A 21,540-nucleotide genomic window follows, 5' to 3' on the forward strand; every position below is an offset into this window, starting at 1 on the left:
GGTATCGGGCTATTGACAGCGACACCAGCCTCTCAGAGTGCGCAGCCGCCTGCTGGCCCGCCTCCAGCCTGGCGCGTACATTCGCCAATGGACTCGCGAGCAGGCTGATTGCTAGGTTTCTCTGCCTATTACGAGCAACAGCGCCACGCCCGACTCGCCCGCTAATGAGCGTCCGTCTTTCCTGAGTGGCGTGCGCGCTGCCCTATCGGCGAGCGCGGCGGCCGGCGGGGGGCGGGCGCTGGGCTGCGGGCCCCCTCCGCACAGCCTCCCGAGCGGCGGGCGCGGCGGCGGGCGGGGTCGGTACCGGTGCCATGGCGGAGAGCGACTGGGACACGGTCACGGTGCTGCGCAAGAAGGGCCCCAGCGCGGCCCAGGCCAAGTCCAAACAGGTCAGCGGGGCGCTGGAGGCGGGGAGCGGCCTGGGCCTAGGCTGCGGTTTCGCTCGGGCCTCAGCCGCAGGTTCGGCCTGTGGCCGAGGCCCGAGCGAGCCTGCGGTCGTTGCTGAGGGGGCGACTCCGGGTAGCGAGGCGCTCACCTCGGCCCCTTTTCCCCTCCCCAGGCCATCTTAGCGGCCCAGCGGCGCGGAGAGGACGTGGAGACCTCTAAGAAGTGTAGGTATCCCGCGGACGGGCTCCCCCTCAGCTTGGGGGGGCAGAAGGCAGCACAGCTCCCCCAGCTCAGCTAAAAGCCGTCCTAACTGGGGCTGCGTCGAGCTGAGAATCACTGGGAAGGTGTGGGGGGGTGCTCCCTTGTAGCCAGCTCCGAGTTTCTGGTCGCCCAGAGCTGAATGCTGTCTAGTGTCTGCACCGCTCTTGGAAGAGCTTTCATGATTGCAAAACTTCCAATTTTTACAGCTTATTTCTCGTATTTGTAACATAGGCTTAAAGATTTCAATGACTGTTTATCTTTCTTCTTTAAAAGTTCCCTATTTCCTGTCCAAGGTAAATCCTCAGGCTCTCTCACCATAGGGGTGAGATTGTGATGGTTGGAAGTAAATAAAGAGATGATCCTTGCAGGAGGTTTTAGTCAGTTGCATCAAGAGGCCGAATGTCAGAGACTAATGTGAGAGAAAGGTTTCAAACTATGACTTAAATACTGTAACTAATGCGACTAAACAAATAGCATGTTTTTGAAGCTAAGTAGGGTTAGAGTTTACTTATAAAAGGCATCAGAAAATCGATTAAAAGCCACTTATTCGCACCACCTTATACCTGAGCAAACAAGATACAAGTTCAAATATTAACCCTCACATGCTGTAGCACAAACACGTGTGTCTGGAGTGGTTTGAATATTAAATCCCCAAGCAATAGCAAGGTCTTGTGTATCTGGAGTGAGGTTCAGATGTGAAGTAGCGAAAGGGGAGGACTCTGCATGGCTGTGTTTAGACATAAGCGTTAACAGGATTAAGATAACATATTCTCTGGTGGACAGGGTCTGGTTGAGATTAGTGCTGATGCTAGCATGTTGAAATCTTGAAAGCTCCCTGGGATCCTGGGCAGCTGAGTGCTTAGAAAAAGCGCTCTGATGCTTTTTGGCGCAGCTCTGAGCCTTGTTTTGTTTGTCCTTGGTTGGATTTTTTTTGTTCTTGCTTTGAATGATAGGGGCAGCAGGCCAAAACAAACAACACTTTATTACAAAGAACACGGCCAAGCTCGACCGAGAAACAGAAGAACTGCACCATGACAGAGTTCCACTGGAGGTGGGCAAAGTGATCCAGCAGGGCCGACAGAGCAAGGGCATGACACAGAAGGACTTGGCCACAGTGAGTACGGCCCAGGGCCCACCGGCCTCCGCTCCCGCTCTCCTGAGGCAGGTTTAGGCACCTCAAGGTGAAGGTGGACACTTTTCCTGTCCCCTGGTGAGCAGCTGCAAACAGGAAGCTTGGTGAACGCAACATCTCTGATGTCTAGGCAACATCAATTATCTGGGAGATGTTTTAGGGGTTTATCTGTGCAGTCCTTCAACACCTGCTTGGAGACAGGGTGTTGCTGCATCTGTTGAGCTGGTAGGAGGCTTTTTTTCCTCCCCCCTCTCCTCCTATCAACTCAGCACCGCTGTGAGGTTTTTTGTGCCATCTGGGCCTGACACAGTGTTCGGAAGCTCACTGCTCTCTTAAAGAACAGCGATATGTAGTGCTACTGCTCCTCCTGGGAGGCCGAGGGAGGCAGAAGTCTGTCCAGGATGGATGTCACTATTGCTGTGACAGTCAAATAGTGGAGGGAGGCGATAGTGGTGATGGAGTAAGCCTGGAAGTAGCACTCTGTCCTCCAACCCTGGCATAATTAGAGGCTGTTACTTACCTGTGAGAGATGGGGGTGGGGGGGGCTGGTGCTGAGTGTTTGCTTTGTATGGAGCCAGTGTTTGAGATGTATCCTCTCTTTTTAGAAAATCAATGAAAAACCACAAGTTATTGCTGACTACGAATCAGGAAGAGCAATCCCTAATAACCAAGTTATGGGCAAGATCGAAAGAGCCATTGGTAAGTTAAGAAAGGAGACTTCATAACTAATGACAGCACCCTCAGTGCCTAGGAGGGCTGTTCTAGTTTACCTTACCTACGTTTTCCACATCAGGAGGTTGCTGGCTGTAGGTTATTGTGGGTGTGGTGTCATTAAGCTGTGTTCTGATAAAACTGGGATCTGCTGACTGAAACCAGAGCTCAGAGTTCTTGTTTTCTTTTGTTTTTCATCTTCACATGTGGGGCCGTGCCCTGGGTACCACCCCTGTATGCTTCCCCCCCAAAATCAACAACATAGTGAGACCCACAAAGGCCTGATTATCCTTGGGAAAGGATCTTGCAGCCACTAGTGTTGATGTTACTCTCCTAAGCTGGTTCAGATACCATTTTCTGGGAAGACGGTGCACAAGTGAGAATTTGAGCTTTGTCTGAAACTAGTCTGGTGCTCCTAGAAAGTAAAGCAGGATTCTCCCTAACTCTGGTTCCCCTGCCCTCTTTTTTGGATGTTTTTTTTCCTTATAGCAAAAATTTGAGGAAATGAGGAAATAAAGTTATTTGGTAAATGATTGAGTGCTGATGGAGGTCATCTCCTTTGTTTTATTCCAGGCCTTAAGCTGCGTGGGAAGGATATTGGAAAACCGCTGGAAACTGGCCCCAAAGGGAAATGACAACAAAGCCTCGAAATCAGTTTGTCCAGACTGATCTCGTCTGGCTGGTTCTCCTTAACCACCAGAATCTCTCTTCGTATTGCCACGCTGAACGAGGGGGTTTCAGACTTGCTTTGGGGGGGAAATCTGCTGAATCTGTACCTGCTGTAAAAAGGCAACCTTAAAGAAGCGATTTTCCTGATTTTGTTTTTCCTTCCTCCTTCCCAGAGATCGAGGAACTAAGCCCCAAAAAATACCACATCTGAAAAACATGTGTGTCTTGGTGTTTAGAAGCAGCTAATGTTAAGACACTTGGGGTGGTCTGAAATGCCATCATTTAATTGGAAAAATTTGTGGGAGGGGTGGGATATATTATATATAAATAATTTAGGAGAGTTGGGGGTTGATCAGTGTCTGCATTTGAAATGATGACTCAGTCACTGCATCACAATGACATTTTTGTTTGTTCCTTCCAGCCTGTTTTAAAGAGATCTATAATAAAGTTTGATACCCTTCAGATGCACAGGGTACTCGCTGCGTGGTTACCAGCACTGTTCCGGACTGTGGCTGGAGCTGCAGGACCCTCTTCCTTTGGGAAGCATAATTAGTGGGACTGCCTGGAGTGCCTGGAGCAGGGGCCAGTGCTGTGGCAGCCTTCCTGCCTGCTCTGCCCTCTCCCTGGCGCTGAGCACCACAGCTTTGGCTGGTGGCCCAGGGATGAACTCAGTCCTGTGTTTTTTATCGTGTGCGAAGGTGAGCGGAGCCTGTGGAGTTCTACAGAGTGAGGTGGATGCAGAGACGCTCCCTTGGGCATTTCCATGGAGCCAGAGCCCTCCTTGTCTCTCACCTCCGTCCTTACCTGGCACAGCTCTGCCGGGGGCTGGTTTGGGCAGGCCAGTGCCATGGTGGAGCTGAAGCGATGGTGCTTGGTGACTGTGTGGCGTAATCCAAGTGGGATGGAGCTGAAGGGAGAGTTGTCTGTGGCAGGGTGAGAGGAAAAACAGGCTTCGGTGGCAAACTGGGAAAGCAGGACACCCCGATCCCCTCTGGACCAGCTCCGGGGTTTGAGCTCATCCCTGATGGGGATGTGAACCAGTCTGGCTGCTGTTGTACTTGGGTGGCAGGTTTGGCCGTGGGCTGCTTAGGGCTGTGCAGGACTAAATTAAGTTTTGAAAGCTGGGAGGGGAAGAGAGGAGTCCTGGGCTCAGGGCGGCCAGGGTGCAGTGTGAGCGCCCTGGCCCTGAGCCCAGCCTGCTTCTCGGGAACACCTTTCTTTTTCTCAATGACCTTTAAATGCGAATTATCAAGAGCAAGAGCCTTTGAAAGGCGCAGGGGCAGTCCTGCAGTAGGTGGGCACCTGTACAGTGGGGTCGGGGCTGCACTCTGCCCTCGGTGTGCTGCCTTGTGCTCCCTCCCCGCTCCCTGCCCTCCCCAGATCCCCCTCCAAACCCAGCAGAGCCCTGGGGTTCCTCGCCAGGGCTCTGTGCCTTGCAAGCTCTTGTGCTTAATCCTGGGTGTGGGAAGGGGCCCTGTGCAGCACTCGCTGAGCTCGCCAGCCCTGGAGGGGCCAGGACTGTGCACTTCACCCCCTTCCACGGCCAGGACCCTGCTCGGACAAGGATGGCCACTACACGAAACTTCTGACAGCACCGGTGAAAGCACGGGCACATCACTACATCTTGGTGCAGAAAATTCATGTTACAAAAAACAATGTTTTTCCTGAGCAATGGAGGTAGTGGAGGCAGCGGCACGTCCCTCGGCGGGGCTGGCGCCCTGGGGTGAGCGCCCGCGGCAGCTCCCCAGTGTCAGACGCTGAGAGCTGCAGGCGGCTGCTGGAGTGTGAGGACTTGCTGGAGGGATGCTCTGCCCTGCGTGCGCCTCGCCAGCATGAGTAGGCAATTACTGCTGCTGGCTTATTATTTCAAATGTCATCTCCCTCTTTTGGCTCTGGAGAGATAATGACCTTGTCCTGTGAAGAAAGGTGAACAGGAATTGGTTACAGTAGGCGTAGGTTGTGTCTAATTTGAAATACAAGGACTTCTTCCAGGCTGCAGAACCACCCCTGTGCTGGCCCACCATCACCTCAGCAGAGGAACCAAAGCCTCCAGCACGCCTAGGGGGGCTCCACATTATGCTTGGGGGTCAGTCCCCGGGCGGTGGCTCTGCTGGGGGTTATGTGGCACCAAAACCGTCAAAGGAAACTAGCTTAAACTGCTTCTCACGGTTTTAAGTTGCTGTCTTGAAAAGGGTGAGCAATGTTTGCATGGCCTGCTCCCTGCAGGGCTCTGGGGAGGAGGATCGCAGCCTCAGCTCTTTCTGGAGCAACTGCCTGGTGGCAGCTGCAGCATTTCTGGGTCAGTCCTACAGCTTGGGGTCACTTGTTTGCAGGCAAGCTGATAAGAGGCAGAGCCCTTTGCACCTCCCTGACATGTTGGCAGAGTGTGGGCTCAGGGGGAGCCTGAAGGGATTTGCTGAGCTTTTAGGAAAATGCTGTTTTGGCGCGGTTGGGGGCAAACAGGAGAGCCCTTCACCCCTGTCCTTACATCTCGAAAAGTGATGTTGTCAAAGCCCTGGGGAGCGTTGCTCTCCACCGGTGTCCCACTTGCTGGCCCTCGCGGCTTCAGCCAGTACCAGCCTCCAGTGGCCACCAGCGCCACAATGATGACGGCCAGGAGAAGACCGAGCACCACCTCTGCCACAAAGCTGCCAGAGGATTTCTCTGCAGACAGAAGAGATGCTGCCAGGCTCAACTCACCACCCAGGAGGGCTGGGTCCTGCACCCCTCAGTGCCAGCACCCCGAGCAGTGCCGGGTTGACCTTTCACAGCCAGAACCAGCCCCACACCTTCCACTGGCACCTCTGGGCTGGAATGGCAGCCCTCCCTGGTGCTGTACACGATGTCGTCCAGTGCCACCGTCCCCTCCATTGGCCACCTCCACATGGTGATCTCAAAGATGATCTGCGGGGAGAGATGTAATGTGTGTGGGGGTGATGCCTGGGGAAGGCACCCCACGCCCCTGGAGGGCACCCTGCACCCCATGGCCGCCACACTCACCTGGAACTCACTGGGGCTCTGCACAGGCACCACGCCGCCCTGCCAGCCCTGACTCTGGTGCCCCGCCATGCTCCACACTGTGCGCTGCCCCGCCACGCTCTGCAGCCTCACCCGCAGCTCCCCACGGGCTGCAACACGGAGGGGGACAGGCGCCCTGGCATCCATGGAGCCCCCCCCAAGAGCCACCTGGCCCTGCCATCCTCCCCTGGGATGGCAGCACCCAGCAGGAACAGGCCATGCCCACCACCCAGCTGGAGCTGAACCGCAGTGTCCATGGTCCTGTGGGTGGTGGGGGAGGGGGTTTGCAGCCCCTTAACAAACCTCCCGTTCCTATCATGGGCTCCTGATGCCCTCCCCAGGGACAGCCCCCCTCCCTGTGGTGCTTACAGAGGTGCTCCGGGATGTCCATATGGTACCAGAACCGCAGGCAGGAGTCGGCAGCAGCAGGCAGGTGCTGGCTCTCCAGCCGGGCAGTGGTGCCCCCCGGGCCCAGCACGCTGGTGTCGAAGTGCACGTAGTGACCTGGACAGGTAAGAACAGAGCACAGGGTGTCCCCCAGTCCTGCAGCCCCCTCCCCATGTGTCCTGCTCCCCCGCAAAATGGCCAGAGCAATGCCTGGAGGATTGTACCCCCCAGGCCCATGCCTCACAGCCTTTGGGACCAAGCCATTCCTCTTGGGCGAGGAGGGGAAGCAGATGCTGTGGAGCCAGGCCCCCTGGGACGCACTGTGCTGGGGACATTCATGGGTGACCCCATCCATGCCCAGCTCCTTTTCCTCCCCCCAGCCGTGCCAGGCTGCCCTGGGAGGGACGGGTTTCTCCTACCGTCCCTTGTGCCCAGGGTGTGATCCTGCTCAGGGCCGGGGTACTTGGCAAGGGGGACCCCACTCTTCCAGCCCCAGGCAAAGTTGTGCAGGAGGGGGTCCAAGGGGCTGTTCCAGCCGCACATGTCCCGCTCGAAGTCACAGGATGCTGAGAGGAAAAAGGGGGGCTGTGATGCACCCAGCGCTGCAGGCACCCCCCAGCCCTGCACTGCCTGGTGAGAGATGGGGCATACCAGGGGCAAGCCCCCAGCCCCCTCCCCACTGCCCCCAGCTTTAGGCCAGGCCAAGCTCAGGGCAGGAGAAGGGCGCCCGGCGGCCATGGCAGAGCTGTGATGGATGGGATGGGCTGTCCCCATCCCCACGGCCACGTGCCCCCATGGGGTGCCCCGTCTCCCTGAGACAGTCCGTGGTCCCCGCCGCGGTGTGGGCTCTCACCTGGTTCGGGGCAGGCTCCGTCCAACACATGCAGGTCATCCAGTGCGATGTATCCACGGCTGCCCCCAGCTCCCACCGCCTCGAATATGGCCTGCCGGAGGGGTGGGCAGGGCGGGATGCTGAGGCTGGCACCCACCATGCTCCCCTCTACGCCCCTGACCGGCTCCCTGCCGCGAGGTTCCCAGCATCCTGCCCCATTTCACCTGCCAGTCCCCATCTGGCTGGACAGTGACGTGGCCACGGTGCCAGGCGTCCCCCTCCATTGCGCTCACACTCATCACCTTCCTCCGCACCCCGCTCTGCTCCACGAAGACGCCGAGAGATCCTGCCCAGGGCACCCGCCATGGAGGAGGGGTCTGGGCTGTGCCGTGCAAGACCCCCACCTGTGCAGATTTGTCCCCAGGGGCCTCGCGGGGGGTCATGGCACTCACCTGGGGTCCCGGTGCTCAGCTGGTACCAGAAGGCCAGGCACTGGGTGGGTGCGGAGGGCTGGTAGGGCTGGGAGGTGAGGGCAGCCGCGTGCCCCGCAGGCAGGGAGCCCCTGCCCGTGCTCACCACCATGTAGTGGCCTGGGGGAAGAGAAGCCCCTGCATCATGACCCCTATCCCTGGGGGAGCACCACAGGACTGCTGGGGCTGGCGTGCCCCTCCAGGTTGGGGAGCCCTGGGGCTGGGAAACTCCAGGTTTGGGGACCCCTGGGTTTGGGGAGCCCCATACAGTAGTGCCCTCTGCACATCCTGGGCAGAGCAGGCAGGGAGGGCAGGGAGGACACTCAGGGCAAGTAGGACACAGGGCGTATAGGCAGGGCAGGCAGGGAGAACACTCGGGGCAGGCAGGGAGGGCAAGCAGGGAGGATAGGGAGAGCAGGGAGGATAGGGAGAGCAGGGAGGGAGGGCCTGCAGGGTGGGAGGACAGGGAGGACACTCTGGGCAGGCAGCAGGGCTCCACCAGAGCCACAGGAAGCCGTGACCACAGTACCTGTGGCAGTGCCGGTGGTGTGGTCGGCCGAGGGGCCGGCAGTGGAGCCGGTGCTGTTGCTCTGTCGCAGCCAGGTATGCTGCTCGCTGGCTGCCAGCCCGCAGGCATCCACCTCGAAGGAGCAGGAGAGCTCAGCCCCGCAAGATCCCACTGTCAGTGCCAGGTCGTCCAGCGCCACATCCCCCAGGAACCCGTCCCGCAGGGCCTCAAAGGCCAACTGACACCAAGACAGTGGCGTCAGATGGCACCGTGCCCCACTGTCACCTGGGGGAGCGGGGGAGACCTGGCCCTCACCCGGTACTGTTGCTGGCCCGTGGTGGTCAGTGTCGCCTGTCCCTGGTGCCAGATGCTGCCCTGGGTCCCCCGCCGGGTCCAAAGCACCATCTCCTTCCCTCCCTCCAGCTGCATCTTGAGGTTCAAGGTGCCTAGGCAGAGTGGAGAGTTGGACAGCCGTCCTGCACCTCTCAGGGACCCCACAGTCCCCAGGGGAGCGGAGCCCAGCTGGGGCATCCCTGGGAGGATACCATGAGGCTGCATACCGATCTGCGGGCCAGCCAGGCGGTACCAGAAGGAGAGGCAGCGCGGGGCGGTAGCGGGCTCCTGGTAGTAGGTGACAAGCTGCGCCCGCTGCCCACGGCTCCACGGCACGGAGGGATCCACAGCCAAGAAGTGGCCTGAGTATTGGGGACAGCCAGGGTGGAGGGGACATAAGTGCCCTGAGCTGTGCCTGTGTCACCCGCATGCCAGTCCCAGATCCGGGTGCCTCTGGACTGCCCCGGCCGAGCTCGCCCCACGGGCATGGGGCTGCTTGGGGGGCACAGGAGGCTGCCTGGGGTCCCCAGGAGAGGAGCCAGCCCCTTACCCGAGCCCGTGGTGTGGTCAGAGCCCTGCCCCTGCTCCGTGACGTGCACCCATCTGAAGTCGCTGGACTGATCCTGGTACCAGCCGCACATGCCCCTCTCGAAGTTGCAGGACAACTCTGGCCAGAGAGAGGTGACCATGGTGACAGAGTAAAGATAAGGCACCCCAAAAGCAGACAGGTCCCCAAAAAGTCCCTTTCCCTCTGCTCCCCGATCTGACTCCCTGAGTTGGCCCCATCCAGGTGCTCTGGTGTAGGATGCTTGCTCAGCCCCAGCCCCGGGGCTTCTGCTCTGTGGTCCTGTCCCTGGGCTAGGGACAGAGTGACAGTCTCCAGGCAGTCCCTGTGGAAGCAGTGCCCATCTCTGCGAGCGGGGGCCAGGCCTCCTCCTGCCCACAGCTGCCCTCCCTGCCCATACCCTGCCCTTCCTGGCCGTACCCGTGGCCCCTGGTGGCTTCACGTCAGGGTGGCACTGCACAAACGTCACATTGTCAATGGCGGCGCTGGCCAAGACCTGCAGATCCACTAGCCCCAGCAGCTCGACCTGGAGGTGGCATGGTGGCGGTGAGCCCCAGGGTGCCTGGCAGCACCAGCACTGCCCCACCAGTAGCCAACCAGGCTGGTCCCTGTGCCCCTGGGTGCACCTGGAAGGGCCGTGTCCTCTCCCCCAGTGGGATGTTGACATGTCCCTCAGCCGTGCCACCATGTCCCTGTATGTGCCAGGCCAGGTGGGTGGTGCCAGCGGTGTGATCCGCGATGCTGACAGCAAGGAAGCCTGGGCACAAGAGGTGGTGCAGAGGCTGGGGGGACCAGCAGACCCCTGGCTGCCCCCTGGGAATCCCCCCAGTGCCTCAGCACCCACCGAGCCCATGGCCACAGGGGACAGGGATGGGGAACGCGACACCTCTGCTCCAGGATGGTGTGATGGGGCAGAGTGGGGCTGGGAGAGGCAGCAAAGGCAGGCCTGTGCCAGGCTGGGACAGGGAGCGGGCAGGACACCCCGGGGCTGAGCGGGGGGGTTACCTTGGGGGCCGCTGTGGATGCGGTAGCTCATCTCCATGGCACAGGCGGGGCTGGAGGGGCCCAGCAGAGGCGTGCGTGCCTTGGCAGCAGCCATCACTTGTCCTTCTCCTGCCTGGAGGGCCAGGAAAGCCCCTGGGCACAGAAAAAACCCTGAGAGGTCAGGGCAGGGGCCCCATGTCCCTGGCAGCACCCCCAGCCCAGCACCCTGCCCAGGCATCACCCCCCACTTCCCACGATGGCACCCACCCACCCCGGCTGATTGGGAGCAGGGTGTCCCTGCACCCTGGGAGCCCCTGCAGTGGATGGGGACCAACAGGCATCGTCTCTGTGGTGGGAACAGCCTCACCTGTGAGGATGGTGTTGGTGGCGTTGGTGGTCTTCTGCACGCCCCAGCGCAGCTGCCCCACGCTGATGTCATGCCAGCCCCCAGCCCCCTCCTCAAAGGTTGTTGCTCCTGCAAAAGCCCAGACTCAGCCTCACTGGGCCACTGTGCCTCCCGGGGGCTGCGTGGGCACCCATGTCCCCTGACCATGCCAGCCAAGGGGTGCCCAGATCACCCTGCCCTGGTCCCCTGCCTGACCACCAGGGAGCTGGGTGCCCCCCTGGGGCTCTCACCACAATGCTTCTCGTCGGAGCCGTCGGCACATTTCTCAGTGAAGTCGCAGGCCAGCTCCGCGCTGATGCAGTCCCCGCTGTCACAGGCCACCTCCTCAGCTGTGCAGCGGCTGGCATGTGGCTGGCTTGGCAGTGTTGTCAAAGTCTTGTCTGATGGCAGAACACCCCGGGATGAAGAGCGGTGGTGAGAAGGGACCGTCACCAGTGTCATCCGTTCAAGCCGTGGTCCCCTGTCCCTGATCATCTCCCTGGCCCTCCATGTCCCCCAGCCCCATCCCTGCCTGCCTGCTGCCACCAGATGAAGGAGACAGAGGGGGCTGACAATAGCTGCCCGTGTGACATGGCTCGGGCAACAGGTTTTGGCACAGGGGATGGAGCATTACAGCTAGGGGATGAGGACACCAGGCAACCTGGGCTCCAAGCCCCAGGGCAAGTGCTTGCCATGCTGTGCCCAGCATGGTCACCATGATGAGCAGAGGGATGGGAAGACCCTGCAGTTGGTCCTTTAGAGATGGTGCCATGGGCACAAGACACCTGGGGACCGCTGCCCACATTGGAGCAGGGGTGGGGGATGGCCGCCCTCCAGCTTACCCTGCACACAGCCTGGCGACAGGATCAGGTCATCGATGGCCACAGTCCCCGTGCCACTGGCCACCCCCTCAATCAGCACCTGTGGGGAAGCAGCGTGTCACATCAACATGGGGTCTTGCACAGTATGGAGGGGACGGGCAATGGCGCTGGGCACGGTGGGGCACCAGGGAGCTGCGGGGTGGGGTGAACCCGGCTCCTGTGGTTGGCCAACATGGCTTCCCCCGGGAAGTGTCTCGGTGGGAGCAGGGGTGATGCTGCTCCTGGAAGGGGTGCATGGAGTGGGCTTGGGGTGATGGTGCTGCCCTGGCACATGGCCATGGCCTGCAGCTGCCCTCCAGGCAGAGTGTCTGGCTCTGTGGGAGGCCATGGGGCACAGCAGACAGGACTGTGGGAAGGCGTGGAGTGACATGGGATGGATGAAAAAACCCTCCACCCTCTTCCAGTGGGGTGGTCCCTTGGCTGGAGGGGGCTGATAGGGGGGATTTGTAGGTGTGGGCACAGGGACACAAGGGTGGCATATGCCAGCACCAGGAGGCTCAGCTCTGGCATCTGATTCCCAGTTCAACCCCTACTCCTGGTCCCATCCCACGGGTGCACACCAGGGATGACCCCGTGCCCTGTGTCCCTCGCCCCGCAGGCAGCCCAGCTCACCCCAGTACAGTGCCAGCCCACCTTGAATTTTGCAGCCACATTGAAGTCCACTCTCTCCCGGACCCAGGAGCTTCCCAGGTCCCCCATCCTCTCCGTCACCAGGTGCTTGGTGGAGTTGGTCACGTAGGAGATACTGAGGCTGCTGGTGGCCGAGCCGTGGAGGTGGCAGTACAGCACGAGCTGGGGAGAGGGAGGGGGGTGAGTGAGGCCTGAAACCCTGGGCAGGGGTACACAGCCCCCTGCATCCCATGGCGTGGCTGCCACCCCATGGAATGCTCACAAAAGTGGGGCTGGAGGAGCTCAGAGCTCCCAGCGGGCACTGGAGATGCTGCCAAACCACCCTGAAAAAACTTTTGCCCATCCCCAGCCAAGGGCCAACCGCAGCCCCAGCTCCATGCAGGGGTCCCCACAGCTGGGGACCTGGTTGTCTGCCACCACTGTGCCCACACAGGCTGTGACATGGGGTCCCAGCTGTGACTCACGGAGCAGGAGTTGGTGGCCTGGAAAGTGGGACTGCTGAGCCGTGCCGTGCCACTGGCCCCCGCGGCCGAACTGTTGCCCACGTGGAGGAAAAAACCTGCATGAGATGCCGGGAAGGAGCTGAATGGTGCTGGGCCAGGTGTGCGGGTACAAGGCGCTGTTTTCCCAGCAACAGCCTTAAGCTGAGCCCAGGCACATGTTACCACAGGGGCCGGAGGCCACGTCTACCCATGGGCCAGTGCTGCCCTCGGGACCCTGGGATGTCGGTGCCCGGTGACGTACCTGCTCTGCTGTTATTGCTGTGGTCCCGGGTGGGGATGCTGTACGTGGTCCCCAGGCTCAGGCTCGTGTTCCTCTCCCACTTCGGCTGCCCGTCCTCCACCTCCCAGAGGCAGAGACCTTCCTCAAAGGAGCAACGGGTAAAGTTCTCTGCAGGGAGGGAGGGAGAGCAGAGTGACCCAGGGAGGTCTCTGTGATGGGCTGACACCTCCACAAAACCCTCAGGGTGATTTTGCCCCTTGAGCTGCACAGCCATGGGGCAGAGCTGGGGTGACCTCTGCCAGCCCCACAGCCTGACTTTTCCTCTCCAGGGCAGACCCTCAGCCTGGCCATGCAGTCAGGGGACTGGTGGGCAAGACCCCCTCCCCAGATCCAGGGATGCTCACCACACCGCACTTTGTTCTCGTCCGAGCCATCCCCGCAGTCGTCGGTGCTGTCACAGAAGCGGTGCTTTGCCAGGCAGGAGCCCCGATTGCAGCTGCTCTCCTCCACCCCACAGTCCTGCTGCCCGGGCTCTGGGGTGGTGGGACATGGCATCAGCACCTGGTCAGCCCCATGGGGACCCCAGCACATGCCGGGCTTCCCCCACATCCTTCCCTGAATTGCTCAAGGGACAGGGTTTGTGGCACGCCCCATGCCCTGGCCAGGCAGATGCACTCAAGACACAGCAGGCAGCAGGAGAGCCCCTCCAGCTGCAACGCCCAGATTGATTTCCCTGGGGATCTCGGCTTGTGTCTCATCCCAGCGGATGCGGGACCCACCCTGCAAGCCGCAGTTCCTGAAGATGATGTCGTCGAGTGCCAGCTCTGCGCCACACGCCGGCGGTTGTGTCAGGGAGAAGATGAGCTGCCGACAAGATGCCAGGAATGGCATGAGCTGAGCATCTGCACGAGCTGCCCAGGCATCCTCGTCTCCCAGTGAGGGACATGGGGACAGTGGCCAGTTACCGACATGGCCCTGCCTCACCTGGAACTGCTCTGCAACCCGGCCTGGGTAGGCAACCAGCTGGTGCCAGCCCTCGCCTGTGCGCTCGGGGCTCTGCCACAGCCCCACCACCTCGTCCCCGTACACCATGGCCAGGCGCAGCACCGGCTGCTCTGTCTGGTTGAGCCCTGTGGGGAGACCGAAAACGTGGTCCTCGGCACCAGGCACCCCAGGGTACCCATGGGGACAAACCAAGCCCTGCCACCTCTGAGGACTGGAGCTGAGACCCCTGGGTCCTGCCAGCTCTGCTTGCAAAGCATGGAGAGGTGAGCAGGATGGCAAAGACCCATCTCGAGGTGCCAGTGGCTCTGTCCCTGCCATGGGGGCAGATGGTCCTGTCCCTCCCCACTGCCCCCCATCACTGCTTCCCTGTGCCCAGCTCCCCGAGGCACAGCCGTGCCCACCGTGGGCCCCCTCACCGCATCCTGAGAGGTGGAACCAGGCGCTAATCTCACACGTGGTGGCTGCTTCCTGCATCACTGGTGACCTGAGCCAAGCCGTGGCCGTGGTCTTTGCCGGGGGGGACACGGTCACCATGAACCACCCTGGGGAGGGCAGAAAGCAGAGCCCCATGGGATGGCATCACAGCCATGGCCAGCACTGGTCCTGCCCTGCCATGGGTCTGCTCCTACAGGGAGGATGGGTGTCCTGGCACCCTGGCTTCAAGGCACCCATGGCTCAGGGTGCGGTGCTGCAGGTGCCCGGAGCCTGCTCACCAGACGAGCAGCTCCTGCTTACCCAGGTTGGTGCCCACGGTGTGGTCTGAGTGTGGCCCTGTGTTCCACGTGGCCAGGTTGGCCTGGCCCCGCACCCATCTGTAAGTTGAGGTGCTCACATCCTGCCAGCCGCAATCGCCTTCCTCGAAATCACAGGTGAAGGGGGTGCCCAGCACCGCCGAGCCCCGCAGGTACCCTGAGGGTGGGCAGACATGGTGTCAGGACAGGGCTGGGTCCGCCCTGGGGATCTGGACCAACCCCAGGGACCTGCACCCACCCTGGGGACTCGTGCCCACGGTGCCCCCAGCTCCACTGCCTGCTCTCGCCCCAGGAGCAGGGCCTGGGAGTGGGTTTGGGGTGGGGGGCATGCACTCACCGCACTGGTTCTCATCGGAGCAGTCGCTGCAGTTGCAGACGAAGTCGCAGAGCTGCTTGGCTGCGCTACTGCAGCTGTTGATGACTGTGGACCCACCGGGGAGGACAGTCCTGGCTACAGGAGAGACAACCTGTTTTCAGCCTCCTTCAGGAGGGCTGCAAACCCCATGAGGATCTGGGCATGGTGCCCTCAGCAGGTGACAGAGAGCATGCGTGGCCTGCAGGTCTGGGGTCCATTTGTCTGGGGTCCCCAGTTTGGGACCCTGCTGGGGAGAGTGCTGAGCTCTCAGCAGCATCATCCCTTGGACAGGTGCCCCGCAACCCCACAACCCCCACATCTCCTTTGCCATCTCCCACCACCAGTCCTGCTCCTGCGTGCCCCCAGGGTGCCAGAACCTGCTGGGGCTGGGGCGCTGAGCCTCCAGCCGGGTATATCTCATCCCGGCTCTGAGTCTCAGGCCTCGGAAACAGGAAAATTTGGACATTTACCTCCCCACACCAAGAAAAGCCATTGGCGATCACAGAATCACAGAGTATTTTTGGTTGGATGGGACCTTTGAGATCATCAAGTCCAACCAACAAAAAAAAACCAAAACCCACCACCAAAAATAACAACAACAAAAAAAACCCAACAAAAAACCCCAAAAAATCGCAGAACACCAAACACCAAACCCAAACCAAAACAAACACCCACAACCACACCCCACCCCACCCACAAACAGACACAAACCAACAATCTCGGGCACTAGAGCATGCCCTGAAGTGCCATGTCTACATGTCTCTTAAATACCTCCAGGGATGGCGACTCCACCACCTCCCTGGGCAGGCTGTTCCAGTGCCTGACCACTCTCTCAGTAAAGTAATTCTTCCTAATATCTAATCTAAACCTCTCCTGCCCCAACTTCAGACCATTTCCTCTGGTCCTGTCATTATTCCCTTGGGAGAAGAGGCCAACACCCGCCTCTCTACACCCTCCTTTCAGGGAGTCGTAGAGGGCAATGAGGTCTCCCCTCAGCCTCCTCTTCTCCAAACTAAACATGCCCAGTTCCCTCAGCCTCTCCTCATAGGACTTGTTCTCCAGACCCCTCACCAGCTTGGTGGCTCTCCTCTGGACACGCTCCAGCAGCTCAATGTCCTTCCTGTAGTGAGGGGCCCAGAACTGGACACAGCCCTCGAGGTGAGGCCTCACCAGGGCCGAGTACAGAGGCACCATCACTGCCCTGCTCCTGCTGGCCACTCTATTCCTGATACAGGCCAGGATGCTGTTGGCCTTCTTGGCCACCCGGGCACACTGCTGGCTCATGTTCAGCCGGCTGTCCACCAACACCCCAGGTCCTTTTCTGCTGGGCAGCTCCAGCCACTCTTCCCCAAGCCTGTAGCGTTGCCTGGAGTTGTTGTGACCGAAATGCAGGACCCGGCACTTGGTCTTATTAAACCTCATCCCATTGCCCTTGGCCCGTCGATCCAACCTGTCCAGGTCCCTCTGTAGAGCCTTACGACCCTCAAGCAGATCAACACTCCCACCTAGTTTGGTGTCACCTGCAAACTTACTGAGGGTGCACTCAATCCCCTTATCTAGATCATCAATAAAGATATTAAACAAGACTGGCCCCAAAACTGAGCCCTCAGGGACACCGCTGGTGACCGGCTGCCAACTGGATTTCACCCTGTTAATTACAACTCTCTGGGCACGGCCATCCAGCCAGTTTTTTACCCAATGAAGAGTACACTTGTCTATGCCATGATTCGCCAGCTTCTCCAGGAGAACGCTGTGGGGGACAGTGTCAAAGACATTACCAAAGTCCAGGTAGACAATGTCCACAGCCTTCCCCGCATCCAGAAGGCAGGTCACATGGTCATAGAAAGAGATCAAGTTGGTTAAGCAGGACCTCCCTTTCATAAACCCATGCTGGCTGGCCCTGATCCCTCGGCTGCCCTGCCCTTGCCGTGAGAGCTCACTCAAGATGATCCTCTCCATGATCTTTCCCGGTACCGAGGTCAGGCTGACAGGCCTGTAGTTTCCCAGATCCTCCTTCCGGCCCTTCTTGTAGATGGGCATCACATTGGCCACCTTCCAGTCATCTGGTACCTCTCCTGTTGACCAGGTTTGTTGATAGATAATGGAGAGAGGCTTGGTGAGCTCTCCCACCAGCTCCCTGAGTACCCTTGGGTGAATCCCATCCGGCCCCATGGACTTATGTGTGTCCAGGTGCATAAGCAAATCATTAACTACTTCCTCCTGGATTACGATGGGGTTGTTCTGCTCTCCATCCTTATCTTCCAGCCCAGGAGGCTGAACACCCTGGGGATAGCTGGTCCGACTGTTGAAGACAGAGGCAAAGAAGGCATTAAGTATCTCAGCCTTCTCCTCGTCCTTGGTCGCAATGTTTCCCCCTTCATCCAGGAAGGGATGGAGATTCTCCCTGACTCTCTTTTTGTTGACGTATTTATAAAAACTTTTTTTGTTGTCCCTTATATTAGTGGCCAGGCTGAGTTCCAGCTGGGCTTTTGCCTTCCTAATTTTTTCTCTGTATAACCTAACAAGATCTCTGTACTCCTCCTGAGTTTGTTGTCCCTTCTTCCAAAGGTGATAAACCTTCCTTTTTTTCCTAAATCCCATCAAAAGCTCTTTGTTCATCCAGGCCAGCCATTTTCTCCGCCCTTTAATTTTGCGCCTCATGGGGACAGCCTGCTGCTGGGCCTTTCAGATTTCCTTCGTGAAGAGCATCCAGCCTTCGTGGACCCCTTTCCCCTGCAGGATTATCTCCCAAGGGACCCTCCCAGCCAGGGTTCTGAACAGCCTAAAGTCCGCCCTCCGGAAGGCCAAGGTGGAGGTTTTGCTAACCCCCTTCCTTACCTCACTAAGAATTGAAAACTTGACCATTTGATGATCGCTAAGACCAAGACGGCCTCCGACCTCCACATCTCCCACTAGTCCTTCTTTGTTTGTGAACAGTAGGTCTAGCGAGGCGCCTCCCCTAGTAGGCTCTCCTACCAGTTGTGTCAGGAAGTTATCTTCCATACACTCAAGGAACCTCCTAGCCTGCCTGCTCTCTGCTGTGTTATATTTCCAGCAGATATCCAGTAGGTTGAAGTCCCCAACCAGAACAAGGGCTGGCGATTACGAGACTTCAGCCAGCTGCTTATAGAATACTTCATCAACCTGCTCATACCCAGCCCAGTGCTGGCGCTCGCTTGCCCCAGGGAATACAGGGCTGACCTTTGCCAGCAGAGCCTAAAGGAGGGGTTTGATGAGCTGTATCTGCTGCAGACCCTCCCAGAGCTGGGGGAGCAGCGATCCCCATGGGAACCCATGCCAGGGAAGGACAGAGCAGAGCAACCAGTGCTGCATCCCCTTCCCTCCCTGCAGCACGACCCCCATGTCAGCAGAGCTCACCCAGCAGCAGCAGGAGGGCGAACACCACCTGCCCAGCCATCTCAGCCTCCTGGCCGCAGCGCGGGTAGAACTGAGCCCGGAGAGGTACAGGGTCGACAGGGGAGGCCACGCCGTGAGCCCAGGGCTGGAATCTGCTCCCCGGGACCTGCCCCGCGTTGGACTTCAGCCCCGCTGTTATCAGCTTCTCAGTCCCAGCAGTGGGTTTATGGCAAGGCGGTTTGTTGGGCTGGGACAGGTCACCCGTGGTCCTGCCACCCGGCACCGCTGCCAGCATCACAAGCAGCAAGCTGGCAGCTGTGCATCCCTAGACCTTTGGCTGCTTTTCCCCACCACACCCCACTTCTTCAGCCCCCCTTTTCCAACCACGCTGGGACGCTGGGTGCTGCTCTGATTGGGATGGGGCCAGCTCGCATGGTCCAGAGGCACACGCTGGCTCAGCAAGGGAAAACGCCACTTCTTCCTGCCATGCTGGCAGTCCTGGGGGAGAAGCTGGCACCTCTGCCAGGGCCGTGGGGGCCATGCCATCCCAGCTGGGCTGTATCATGCCTGACCACAGGGAGAAACAGTCCCTGAGTGTAAGGAGCAGTGGGAGAGCCTTGGGGCACAGGCTCTGGGTGCAGGACATGAGCTGGCTGCAGGGAGGGAAGCTGTACTGGGGAGCAGTGGGTGCAAGGAGAGATCCCAAAGCAGGAAAGGTATAAACAGGTCATGATGCACTCAGGCAATGGGGAGCCACAGCAGACAGGGATCCCTAGGACTAGCGGTGTTTAGGCATAAAAATGTTGGGGCTTTGAATTCAGAACAAAACTCTGGCTGCCTGGAGGTTTGGGACAGGCTGGGAGAGGAGGTGGGCACAGGCAGGACATGCAGGAGGAGCAACCTGTCCCAGTGCCCAGCTGAGCTGGCTTTGCCAAAAGCTGGGGCTCCAGCCCAGCCCAGGGACCTGCTGAGGCAGTTCCCAGGGACCCTCTGATGGCAGGCAGGAGGGGGGTCTTGGCCTGCCCGGTCCAGGCAGAGCAGCCTGTTCTCATGCTGCTGTGTGCAGTCTGTGTGGCGACTGCTTTGGGAGGGTGCCCAGGCCAGTGCGGGAGCCTGCACAGCAGGCTGCCTGCAGCGCTCCTTCCCCCGGATCCAGCTGCCTCTCCCCAGCCCGTACCCTCTTCTCCAGCCCCAGCCAGCAGCCCCTAGTCCTGGGGACCCAGAGGTGCCATCAGTGGCGCCAGCCCTCACTCCTCCTGCACCACTCCATCTGGCAGGAGCATCTCAGCACCCAGCTCATGAAGGGGCACATGAGGGGGTGAAGGGGCACAACTCTAGGGCCTCAACCAAGTCGCTCCTGGGCAAAATCATGCACAGCAGAGCCCCAGGAATGGCTGTTCAGCCTGAAAGGAGCATAGCTCAGCAACCAGAGCCCCCGCCCAGCACCACCAGAGCTGCCTGGTGATGGCAATCACTGCCCCTGCTTCAGTTTCCCCACCTGGGCAGGGGGAACTACTGCCCGGGCCCGTGGGGCTGGCACTGCCCCAGGGGATCTCCCCTGCCTCTCCTGCCATAGCCCCTGTGCCCAGAGATGGGCCCCTGCTGCTGAAGGTTGTGCACGGATGTTTCTCCCCTCCTGGCCGGTGGCCTTGGACAGCAGATTGCAGCACGATTGCATCAGACGCAGTAAAACACAGGGTTCAGCTCCTTCCCCCAGCATGAGCGGAGGCCAGCAACCCTGTGCCCTCCCCACCTGGGGCCGGCAGCACCTGCAGGCTGGAGCCCTGCCCTTCCCTGCAAACCTGGCAGGCACCAAGCTGACCAGGAGCCAGCACCACGGCCTCTGGCAAAGCAGCCACCAGCCTCCTGGGCACTGCAGGCAGAGTATCTCCAGCAGGTGTGAGCCCTCCCCTCGGCACTGGGGAGGCACAGGGGAATGCTGGCCCCCCAGTATGAGAGACACGGGCATACTCGAGCAGGTCCAGCTATGGGCTGTGAGGATGATGAAGGGACTGGCCTTCCCACAAGGAGAGGCTGAGCGCGCTGGAGCTGCTCAGCCTGGAGAAGGCACAGGGGGGTGTCGCCCATGTGTATAAAGACCTGACGGGAAGGAGCAAAGGGAAAGATCCAGCCTCTTCTCAGCAGCCAGTGCCCCCTGAGGGACAAGACGATGAGAACAAAGCGAGAACATTAAATGCCACTTTGTCTTAAGAAAAATCTTTTTTCCTGTGAGGGCCATCAAAACCAGAGCAGGTTGCCCAGGCTGCTGTGGGGCCTCCATCTGTGGAGACGCCCAAAGCCCACCCGGCCACAGCCCCAAGCGACCTGATGGAGCTGGCTCTGCTGGGGCAGGAGGATGGACTGGGCATCTCCAAGGTGCCTCCAAGTTCTACAATTCGGTGACTCAAGGTGAAGCCGTGCTCCTCCATGTGACCAATGCAAGACACTCAGCCCCCATACACCCAGGGTTTGTCACATAACAGCCACCAGTGCTCAGTGCACGCATCACCGTTGGGTGACATTCACCCCAGCATAGGAGAGATGGTCACCACCTTGCAGGAGGCAAGCTCTAGGCACAGCAGAGCTATTTTTCTAGAGGTGCAGTGAAATGTCATGCATGTTCAGCGTACCTGGGCTTAGTCCCCAGCTTTCTTCCCCCCTCCACCAACTTGCAAGGCTGGAGATGGCTTTGGGCACTGTCCTCCACTCCAGCCCCGAGCCACAGCCAGGCAGTGGGTCCTGCACCCCCAGCCTGGCCCATGAAGCTCATCCCCATCCATCATGCCTTTGAGTTTGGGGCTGAGCTGTAGCAGGTCATGCTAACCCTGCACGGCTCCGGGCACAGAGACGCTCCTCTCTAGGTAGCCCACATCCCTGACGGTGAGAGGGGAAGGCAGGAAGGCAGCAGCCAGCAAAGATGCCAGGCAGGAGCCAGGAGCACACAGGATCGCAGCCTGACAATGAAACGCGGCTGGGACCAGGCAAGATGAAGTTCCTCCAGCCCCAAACCTTCTATGGGACACCCATTGAGTGATCCACCCAGCCAACCTGACCTGCACGTCTCCCTCGAGCTCTCCAGCCACCAAAGGCAGCTTTTCCCAGACTCCCCACCCAGCTCCTCACTGAAAGTGCAAGTAAAGAGTCTCCCTGGGAAATACTGAGAGGCAGGAGCCAGCCCTGGTCGTTTGGAGGGCT

The 21,540-nt window shown here is 59.6% G+C and overlaps 2 protein-coding genes across 4 annotated transcripts; one reads left to right on the top strand and one right to left on the bottom strand.

Moving 5' to 3' along the window:
• Window positions 1-236: 236 nt before the first annotated feature.
• On the top strand, window positions 237-3,652 carry EDF1 (endothelial differentiation related factor 1). 3 transcript variants are annotated; one of them, XM_074161073.1, is made up of 5 exons: window positions 237-389; window positions 560-611; window positions 1,602-1,762; window positions 2,386-2,479; window positions 3,065-3,652. In XM_074161073.1, the coding sequence occupies exons 1-5, from the start codon at window positions 312-314 to the stop codon at window positions 3,124-3,126; spliced, it is 447 nt and encodes a 148-aa protein (XP_074017174.1). In that variant the 5' UTR covers window positions 237-311; the 3' UTR covers window positions 3,127-3,652. The 3 variants fall into 3 exon arrangements, with proteins under 3 accessions (XP_074017174.1, XP_074017175.1, XP_074017176.1); XM_074161074.1 differs by having other exon boundaries at window positions 284-389; window positions 1,602-1,708; window positions 3,065-3,627; XM_074161075.1 differs by having other exon boundaries at window positions 284-389; window positions 1,602-1,699; window positions 3,065-3,627.
• Window positions 3,653-5,026: 1,374 nt separating this feature from the next.
• On the bottom strand, window positions 5,027-18,891 carry MAMDC4 (MAM domain containing 4). The gene is given in 30 exon segments (XM_074161164.1): window positions 5,027-5,074; window positions 5,649-5,824; window positions 5,950-6,064; window positions 6,161-6,288; window positions 6,548-6,682; window positions 6,985-7,131; window positions 7,419-7,509; window positions 7,622-7,743; window positions 7,850-7,987; window positions 8,397-8,613; window positions 8,691-8,821; window positions 8,936-9,070; window positions 9,259-9,375; window positions 9,694-9,799; window positions 9,900-10,030; window positions 10,279-10,410; window positions 10,625-10,732; window positions 10,894-11,051; window positions 11,466-11,563; window positions 12,157-12,315; window positions 12,618-12,712; window positions 12,898-13,044; window positions 13,281-13,409; window positions 13,656-13,740; window positions 13,861-14,006; window positions 14,298-14,423; window positions 14,617-14,790; window positions 14,971-15,084; window positions 18,367-18,646; window positions 18,649-18,891. Coding segments are annotated over 30 exon segments (4,131 nt in total).
• Window positions 18,892-21,540: the final 2,649 nt, after the last annotated feature.

The sequence above is a fragment of the Numenius arquata genome, chromosome 19, assembly GCF_964106895.1.
Source record: "Numenius arquata chromosome 19, bNumArq3.hap1.1, whole genome shotgun sequence".
In the NCBI taxonomy this organism is placed as follows: domain Eukaryota; kingdom Metazoa; phylum Chordata; class Aves; order Charadriiformes; family Scolopacidae; genus Numenius; species Numenius arquata.

What these genes read in the sequence shown, in the direction of transcription:
- EDF1 (XM_074161073.1), top strand. Translation starts at nt 312, where the DNA reads ATGGCGGAGAGCGACTGGGACACGGTCACGGTGCTGCGCAAGAAGGGC. An exon ending in CCCAGGCCAAGTCCAAACAG is followed by an intron (nt 390 to 559) that starts GTCAGCGGGGCG and finishes TCCCCTCCCCAG; the next exon opens with GCCATCTTAGCGGCCCAGCG. An exon ending in CAAGATCGAAAGAGCCATTG is followed by an intron (nt 2,480 to 3,064) that starts GTAAGTTAAGAA and finishes GTTTTATTCCAG; the next exon opens with GCCTTAAGCTGCGTGGGAAG.